Raw genomic sequence first — 9,528 nt, forward strand, 5'->3', positions numbered from 1 at the left:
GGGGGGGGTGGGGTTGGGGGTCAGCAAGAAACCAACCGCAAGGGCACAGGAATTTTCTCTCACTGCCAATCATCGTCAGAGATCTGGGGGCAGACACAGGACCTCAGTGCATTGTCCTTGCTCCTGGCACCCTACAATAGCTTTGTTTGTTGTGCTGAGGCAGCTCCCACACGCTGAGGTCTGCTCCTGGAGTTGGAATCACCCCATCTAGACAGTTTGGTCCCAAGATCTCCGATCTCTTATTCCTGGGAGGCAAGGCTGCTATCCCTACACTGCTTTAATGGGCATTTCACATAAGGGAGTCTCTGATGTTCCCCTGACGATGCATTTCCCCTATTCTGAGGAAAGTCTTATTAAGGCTTTCTGGCAGGACCCCACTGCTGTTGGGGTCTTCAAAAAACCTCCTGCCAACTCTGCATAAAGAGGCCTCTGTCCTAGCCTATCATTTCTCCTGAAGCTGGATTGTGTGGTCACACCTTTGGGAAGAACTTCAGAGAAGGAGCATCATCTAGTCTCTCTAGAAAATATGGCATCTGAGAAAAGATTCTGACTATCTCTCAGCATAGTACGAACTTATCTCTATTTTCCACCTGGATTCTGTATATTGTGTCCAAGGTCTGCAGAAAAGGAGATGACAGCAGCAGCATGCATCCTGTACTAGTCACGGGAGAAGCAACTCTGAGGACAGCCTGTTGCAAAGGGAGATGCATCTGCCCTCACACTTGAGCGGCTCGGGGGCCTCTACACACAGAATTCTTATTCTTGTTGCCAGGTGAGTGCAGGGGCTGGAGGATGGCGTTGCCTGGGTCACCACTGCTAATCGAAGGCAGATGAAAGTCCACCATTCCACTGGTTTTTCCTTATTCCACATTCTAAAATGGACCTAGAGCCTAAGTCCTCGGGCCCTCCGGTGGTGGGCTGTTGCCCTACCAGTCCACTCCCAACTACGGTCTGGGGATGCTATCAGGAGATGGAAAGACCGGGGTACCAGATGTTAGAGGAGAGGAGAAGGGGTTTGCTGGAGGAGAGCTGCGGAGGGCTCACCGTTCACATTGAGAGTGTAGTAAGCCTTGTAGCTGCCCATGTTGCTGGTGGCTGTGCAGCCATAGGTGCCGCTGTCACTCTTGTTGAGGAAGGGGAAGATCAGGGCGCTCTCCTGGGTCATCTTTAGCGGCGGCACACTGCCCTCCTTCTCCCATAGGTACTGCTGGGGGCTGTTGAGGCAGAGAAATCGAAGGGTTCAGAAAAGAGTAGGGCAGGGAGCTAAAGAAGGACAAAACAAAACAAAACAAACCTGGGAGCAAGGAAGTCAAGGACAGTTTGATGAAGGTTTGAGCAGTTATAGGGGCCAGAGACACTGAGCTGCTCAGAGGCAGGCGGAGAGGGATTCCTTGGGGTTCAGTCTGGGGACGAGGAAGATTGCCTAGCTTGTATCTAACTGTGACTTGGTTCCTTACAGGAACCTCAGGGGCTCAGCCAGGGGGCGGCCCCTCCTCACTTCTGCTGCTTTGCAGGAGAAGCAGTCAGAAGATGGGCGTTGTTAGTGTCAGGGGAAATGAGAGGCTCAGACAGTACGAAGGAGATGGGAAGACTTTAGGCAAAGCCTTAGTCTGTAGAGGTGTATTACAATCCAGGAAATGGATCTCCTTACGCGGGATTGCCACGCCCCTCGCAGTGGAGCAACAGCTTCTGGCCCTCGCGGGGATGCAGAGGGTCTGGCCTAATCTTCGCTGTTGGTGTGTCTGTGGAGAAGGAAATGGGGTCAACGTGAAACTCAAGGTCACCTCGATCTCAGAATCATCCAGTTATGCATTTCAGCCGCCACCCCTAAAGGCCTAGGAGCCCAAGAGGCTGTGAACAAAGACCACCCCCCAACCTCTGTGAGCAAAGACCACTATTGCTGTTGGATGTGTGAGGGAGTCATATGGCAACCTTGCAGAGGTAGGATTATGGAAGGTCTGTCCTTGCAGGGGACCCAAGGGATGTCTTAACAGAGAGCTGAGAAGGGAGATCACTGGATCATCTGTGCCTAGCACATAAATGGAACTTAATACATATTTCTGACGGAACAAATAAACTTGAATTTGATCACTGATTGAGTTCACAACCTCTCCATCCTCTCTGCAAGGGAGCTTAAACGGGAATCAATGCTTTAATGCAGAACATCATTTTTAGTAGCTGGTCCAAAAATGAAGTGAGAGCTTTGAAACAGCAAGAGATGGAGGTCATATTTTGGCTGCAAAAAGGCCCTGACACAATATAGATGGGTTCTGGGAAGGAATGATGGCATCTGCCACCGATGCCGAAGGGCTGCTTAGGAGGCTGGGTCCAGATGGCCGCATAGAACAATACAACCAGATGCCGGTTTAGAACAACAGATAAAGAGGCCGAGCTTCCCCTAAGGAAAGATCCAACCTTAACATCCGGTTAATGAACATGTTTCAGTCCAATCAAACGGGACGAAGAGAATCAGGCCAGGTGAGAGAACGGGTGTTCCAAGGCCTCACAGCCAGAGAAGCCTCTAGTGCAGCACCTGTAGTATAGCATTTGTTGACTGACTGCTGATCACAGTTGGGCCAAAATGATCCCTGGAGAGTAACTGCCAGATGGTCCAGTACCTAACAGAGGAGTCTTTGGGGCTCAGACAGGGGAGGGCCTTCTTTAGCCCTGGCCAGGGACCAGGCCCTGGACAAGGAGACCAAGGCCAGGGGCTTTACATTCAGAACTAGTAATCAGAGAAACACCTATAGCAATACAGAACTTTGAAGTTTACAAAGTTCTTTCATTATATAGTGTTTCATTTACCCTCATGAAAATTCACCAAAGAAGAGGCCGCTACGAGATTGAATGCTTTGGTGAAAGTGACATAGCTAGTAAGCAGTGGCTCTGCGGCTAGAATCCAGGTTGTCTGTTTCCAGATTGAGAGTCTGCTAAACGGACAGTGACACCACCCCAAACCTACCTCGTGGTCAAGTTTTGGCAATGGGTCTAGCAACTGATTTAAAGAGCACTGAAGTCAGGCCTGGATCTTCCATAAGGAAGAGATGAAAGGTTTGAGTTATTTTAGAAAAACACCCAGCCTTTAGATAAGTTAGGACAAGAAGTACATTCTTTTATAACTCATTATCTTCTGCCTTTCTGCTTCATTTTTCTCCCCTTGACTTTTTTTTTTTTTTTTTTGCGGGACGCGGGCCTCTCACTGTTGTGGCCTCTCCCGTTGCGGAGCACAGGTTCCGGACGCGCAGGCTCAGCGGCCATGGCTCACGGGCCCAGCCGCTCCGTGGCACGTGGGATCTTCCCAGACTGGAGCATAAACCCGTGTCCCCTGCATCGGCAGGCGGACTCTCAACCACTGCGCCACCAGGGAAGCCCTCCCCTTGACTTTTCTACTCAGAAAAGTTCTTTTGGAAAATTTGTAAATTTCCTCAGGTGAGTGGGTCGTTTCCCACCCATATTCAAGGCAGATTCCATAGAGGGATGAGGATCCTTGGAAAGGTTGGGAGTAGTGATTTTGACAGTGGCCATTTCAGGTCAGAATCCCAAGAAAAATCGTAGATCTGGGGCAGACTAGCGGGGCTACTGTAGGGAGAAATCTGGGAATAATGATGCCAGAGAGAGCATGTTTTCCTACCACCTCTTTTCTTGAACTCATAGTATGTTAGACCAAGAAGAAGCCTTTGTGATTCCATGTCCATCTTCTCATTTAGCAAATAAAGAATCAAGCTCAGTGGGGTAATTTCCTTAACATCACTCAGCTAGTAAGCGGTGAAGGGCAGACTAGAATCTGTCTTCTAATTCTCGATTTGCTACAGTTACTGCTACAATTTACAATCTAGATGCATAACACTGGCCTAGCCCAGGAGATGGTAAATTTACCTATCGGGCCAAATCCTGCCAGCTACATTCTGTAAATAAAGTCTTATTGGAACACAGCTATGTTCATTTGTTTACATATGATCTATGGCTACATTCCTGCAGCAACAGCAGAGTTAAGTAATTGAGACAGAGACCATATGGCCCTCAAAAACTAAAACGTTGACTATTGGGCCATTCATAGAAAAAGTTTGCTGACCCTTGGCCTAACCCTGGGCAACTCTTTTCTTATTTTTTTAACCTATTTACTTATCTGTGCCTGGTGCTTCATACACAGTAACCCACATGTTTCTTTTCCCCGTTCCCCATCTCATACCAGCTCCTCTTCACTCACAAGCCCATGACATACATAAAACTTCAATGCGTTGAGCAGTGGATCTGTCAGCTCCCTTTAGAGATTCATGGTTCACAGAGCACACAATGTCTGCGCCATCATCCTCCCGGGTGACCTGGAAGGTGACTGAGCTGCTCACGGTGAAGGTTTTGCCATTGGGATCTTCCTGTATTCGGGTTGGTTCCCCTAGAGAGCAGAAACAGACACACACTCGCACACACACATAGACACAGAGTGAGCCCTAACATGCAGAGATTGTGTGGGCCCCACTGTAGACATACAGATGGTGCGTCTCAACTCAGGCAGACTTAGGAAGTTGTGAAATGGATATGTACACACAAGGAGGATGGAGTCCCCAACACACGCGCACGCACGCACACACACACACACACACACACACACACACACACGACTGTACACAGAATATCTGTCATTCCCCTTTCTTCTTCTATATCATGCCTTATGTGCACATACACAGGCATATAGACATGTGCCCCTCACTCCCTCTCTCCTCCCCGCTGTCCCAGCACCACCTCCTCCTGTCACCCCCAAAGCAGGAAGAACTTACCATGAAGCTCTTGGTCACCCTTCCTCCAGGTGAGCTGGGCTGCAGGTTTGCTCCCAGAAGACTGACAGTTTAGGGTAGTTGTATCCTTTTCCCGTAACGATGACTTGTAGCCAGTGATTATGGGCTTTTGTGGGATTCCTGCCATGGATAGGGGATGGCCGGGATAGGAAAGACAAGCACCCTGAGGTCACACCTCATCTCTCCCTGCCGAGGTAGACTCTCTGAGGGTTAGGATATCTGAGTTCTATTTTGGTTTATGATGGGTAGAAGGCTAGAGAAATTATCTTTCTCTTTGATAAGAGAAAGACCACCCCAGGAGGACAAGATATGGTGGTGGGAGATTTACCATACCTGAGATGATACATGACCCAACAACCCAAAAGCACAGCTGGGTGGCCACAGATATATGTGAGGCTCAGGGGAGCAAAGAAGGAAATTAAAATGTAGGACCAAGATGAGAGCATGCAAACAACTGGGGTACTCATCTTGGAAATTATAATCATACACTGCACCTACTCCTCATGTTTCCCTTACACAATCTTGGGAGGTAAGTGGAACAGACACCACCATCCTTTTGTTACAGGTTAGGAAAGTCAGGCTCAAGGAGAGTAAGAGATTTGTCCCAGAGCAAACAGTAAGTAAAGGAGAAAAGATTAGACCCCAGCACTCTTTGCATTTCATTCCATTGCAACGGAAACACACGCTGAACTATCCCAAAATGCTTGGAGACTTGCTTGGCTCTAGGCTGCTTCAGGGGCCCACGCAGGGAGATTTGTTTGCAAGGAATCACGCTGTGGAGACACTGGGGTTTGGGAGCCTCACCGAGCACGGTGACGAGGGACTTGGCAGTTCTCACGGGCATAGTGAAGATGGAGCAAGTGTATTCACCCTCGTCTGCCAGGGCCACGTTGCTGATGCTGATGCTGAGCTCATGGGGCGTAGATCTAACCAGCTGAATCCGATTATCCCGAAGGGCTGGGGGAAATTGGGAGAATTGGAAGCAAGGCTTTTACTGGTGACTTTCATCTTTATCTTCCAATCCCAGGCCAGCTTTTTTTTCAAGAAAGGGTCTAGTGTGGTTTGGGGCAGGGGAAAGAAAAAAAACTGCTCCTGAGTTTGAGTAGTCTTTCGTTTATCCAGTTACTTTCCTGGGCCATTGGCCTCAGTAGCCTCAGAGATAGTCAGAAAAGTAGGTTGGATTTGTGGGCCACATTGGGGCAACACTGACATCAGCTGTCTCTTAGGGCTCCTTTGGGGTGAGTCACTCCAGGACCCTATAAGACCATGCATGGCCTAGGTCAGAGCCGTAATTATGAAGTTTCTCTGGAACCAGCTGAGGAGCCCATGGCCTGTTGCTTCCCCAAATAGCATCCCTTCACGTTTCTCAGCCTCTGGATTACAGGGACATTTCCTCTCAGCTCTGCAGCCCCCTTCCCCAACCCACATTTCCCATGGAGGCAGATAACTCATGGGACACTACCTCTCTTCTCCCCAAAGTAGAGAGTCTGCTGGGCAGGGTTAGACCACTGCAGGGATGAATCCTCATGATCTTTGACTTGGCACTTGAGCACCACGGTGCCACCAGCCACCACTGTCTCATCAGATGTCCAGGGCTGACTGTCTGCAGGAGTAGAATTGGGTTAGTTTCCAAAGACAGCACTAGCCCCTCCACCCATTTCTGGGTCACAGTCCACCTCATCTCATTCAGACCATCCAAGGCCCATGTCTCTGTATTCTCTTAACGCATCATGGGGGAAGGAATAGAGGTGGGGTGAGGCAGGGGAAGACAGACCTTACTTCCTCTTGCTTTGAATGCACAGAAGAACAGTCACTTGTTGAATATTTGCTCAATGAACTGACAGGGCCACAAACATTTAGAGGGATAAAGGCACCCCAAATCTACACATACCACTCCCCATGTATATTTTCTGATAGAGTTCTACCATTCACCTTTGAAAACACACATACGAATCTGTCATTCTGTTTTACCTTCCTGCCACCACCTGCATATAAGGGCAAGAACAGAAGTGGTTGTAATAATGCCCAAACTAAAAGCAAAGAAAAGGCCAACCCCCAAGAATGTGGGTTGCACATTCATTTACACAAGAGGTAGCTGATAAAACTGCAAAATAAACAAAAAAGACTTTTTAAAGAACTTAAAACGTTTTCACACAGACTTTTCAATTCCTCCAACAATAATTTCCCTTCAACCATCAGCTCCCTTAACATATTCCTTTCAGTATCAGTACTACCCGCCTCCCAAATCAACACACAAACCCAAATCACTATCCTGACGTTATTTTAAAGAATAATGGATTAAAGTTTTCCCTTCGATGTGATAGAAATATGGTTTCTAATCCCTCTCTACTTAGTCAAGTTAAACAAAAGAAGGACTAGTAAGATATCGTGAGGATGGGTCATTTGAATCCCAAATGTGCCTTCTAATCAGGCCTAGCTGTGAGTCCCTCAGTCTGTGTGACACTTGCTTCCTCCACCCAATGTTGTCCCATGTTCCCCAAAGCATGGATTCTGATTCCTAATATTGATCCCCTCATCTTCAGGTCTGACTTCCTGTGACCCAATGGCACTGACCTCTGCAGAGCTAAAATAACACTTTCTAGCTCTGATTCCTGAAACATCCACACAATTTCTTCTATGGTACTAAGTTACTTAACCAGCATTGTCACCTCTGAATCAGAAACCAAGAAACGTACTTTCGACACTCCCTGATTGAGCAATTTAAAACAATCCCCATGCTCCCTATGGCACCAAGCTTACCCCTGCCCTATCTGCTTATTCCTGTCTTTCCTGGTCACCAGAGCTCCATTTCCAAGGAATATTCAATGAGCGTTCCTAGCAGAGAAGGGGCCCTGAAGAGTGAAGGTGGCACCTGCCAGAGCTGACACCAAACACCAACGCTTCTGAGTGGCTGTCTCCAAATTGGAGCCCAAAGCTTGGCTGCTAGTTTTAGTGTTTAGAATCATAAAAATTAGAACTGATAGGGATCTTAGGGATCATGGAATCCAATTCCCTCATTTTACAGATGTAGACAATGAGGCAATGGAGGCGAAGTGATTGCTTAAGATCATTCTACCCATCAGTGATTCTAGTTAGGACTAGAATCCTGACTCTCGAGGCAGTGCTCTTTTCACTGGAATGCGCCTCAGGTAATCATCTAACTTGAGAATCAAAACTACGACTTCAATGTTAGCAAGCCAGAGACTGAGCCGGCTGACTAAAGGTGGAAATGATATCTTCCTTAAATATCTCAACGAAAGGTTTGGGAAACCTATCATTTACTGCTAGCCATATGCCGATTTTTGACTGGTAATCCCATTGTCCCTCCATTGTTCCTTTTGAAGAATTCTATCTTGATTGTGTCTTTCCAGAACCTCTTTATTCTGAGTAATACACTCCTCCTGGAATCATTTTATTTTTGGAAAAAGGTGTTAGGGATACAGAGGTCCCTGTACCGGAGTGAGGGAAGGAGGAGTAGGTGCCAGAGGAGTTGGTGGTGTAGAACTAAGCACTAAAATGTCAAATGGAGACGGGGAAGAGTTGTGTGGTAATGAGTGGAGTTGAGAACACAGGGTGGAGGCAACATGAGTGGGGGATGATGTGAGGATGGCGGAGGGAACTGCGGGACATTGAGATGAGGGGGCCTGGATTCTCACCTTGACTGGCCAGCATGTCAGGGCTGCTCCAGACTGTGGAGCTCATGGCCTCTTCGAGTGGAGCCAGAGTCCCCAGCTCCAAATTCTGCTCTTGCCAGTAGCCTGGGGAGAGAGTCTCCATGAAGGATGAGCCCTACATGTAAGCTGCTACCGTTTGGGATCTGTACTTTCATTGTTGAGGATAGGGGAGAGGACTGGCCCCTGTGAAAAGCAGGTTCACCAGGGTACCTAAGAGAAGGTGGCTTTCTCACAAAAGGGGGAGATTAACTCAAGTCCTGAAAAAGGAAGTGAAGTCTTCCTCCGAAGGGGTGAATTAAAGGAGGATGCTAAGCTTTGGCAGTCAATCACATAATGTTAGAGCCAACAGAGATCTTAGAGGTCATCTGGTCCAGTTCTCCCAGTTCACAGGTGAGGACGCTGACGCCCACTAGGGTTAAAAGTGACTTGGCGAAGGTCATACAGAAACAGGAAAGATAACCAAAGACTTTTCATTCCTGATCCGGGATTCTTACTGCTACACCAAATTATCTACTAAAATAATGACAGGTTTAATAATTAAAAAGTACGTTCCTATTTAATCCTTTTAATAAACCAGTTAAATAAGTACGTTGGTATTATCACTTCTACCTTGAAGAGAGGAAACAATGAAGTGACTTGCCCAAAGTCCTACAAACAGAGGAACAAAGACTGGAAATTAAATGCCTGATTCCAAATCCAAAGCTCTGTTTCAAGGTGACACCCTTAGCACTGAAGACACAGACCACAGCTGGGGTTGAAAGTTACCCCACGCCTTCCTAGATTGTTACCATCTATCCGGTGCTACGACTCTCAAGCTTTCCTCCTCCACTCTCAGCCCCACTCACCATTTTCTATCACTGACTCTGCTCCCTCATCTGGCACAACACACGCCCAAGACTTGAGTCACCGGCTCTCTTCCTAGTAGGTGTAGCCCCTAAACCCTTTTGTGAAGTGCTGTATAGTTTCCATGGCCTATTTTCCCCAACTCAACCTGAGAGACGGAGGGACAAAGAAACCGGCCCTGAGAATCTTTACAGGATCTCCCATTGCAAAGTCAGTAG

At 47.7% G+C, this 9,528-nt stretch overlaps 1 protein-coding gene across 1 annotated transcript in view; it reads right to left on the reverse strand.

The window, feature by feature from the left end:
- The window catches only part of CADM3 (cell adhesion molecule 3), an 11,470-nt gene extending 2,900 nt beyond the window's left edge, over positions 1 to 8,570 (reverse strand). The window contains exons 1-7 of the mRNA XM_007445585.1: positions 8,450 to 8,570; positions 6,256 to 6,396; positions 5,598 to 5,750; positions 4,776 to 4,913; positions 4,223 to 4,393; positions 1,652 to 1,742; positions 1,045 to 1,214 (exon numbers count right to left, since the gene is read on the reverse strand). Of these exons, the coding sequence (XP_007445647.1) occupies positions 1,045 to 1,214; positions 1,652 to 1,742; positions 4,223 to 4,393; positions 4,776 to 4,913; positions 5,598 to 5,750; positions 6,256 to 6,396; positions 8,450 to 8,570 (985 nt within the window). The remainder of the gene's footprint in view (positions 1 to 1,044; positions 1,215 to 1,651; positions 1,743 to 4,222; positions 4,394 to 4,775; positions 4,914 to 5,597; positions 5,751 to 6,255; positions 6,397 to 8,449) is intronic.
- Positions 8,571 to 9,528: the final 958 nt, after the last annotated feature.

Source organism: Lipotes vexillifer, unplaced genomic scaffold (genome assembly GCF_000442215.2).
Source record: "Lipotes vexillifer unplaced genomic scaffold, Lipotes_vexillifer_v1.1 scaffold1927, whole genome shotgun sequence".
In the NCBI taxonomy this organism is placed as follows: Eukaryota; Metazoa; Chordata; class Mammalia; order Artiodactyla; family Lipotidae; genus Lipotes; species Lipotes vexillifer.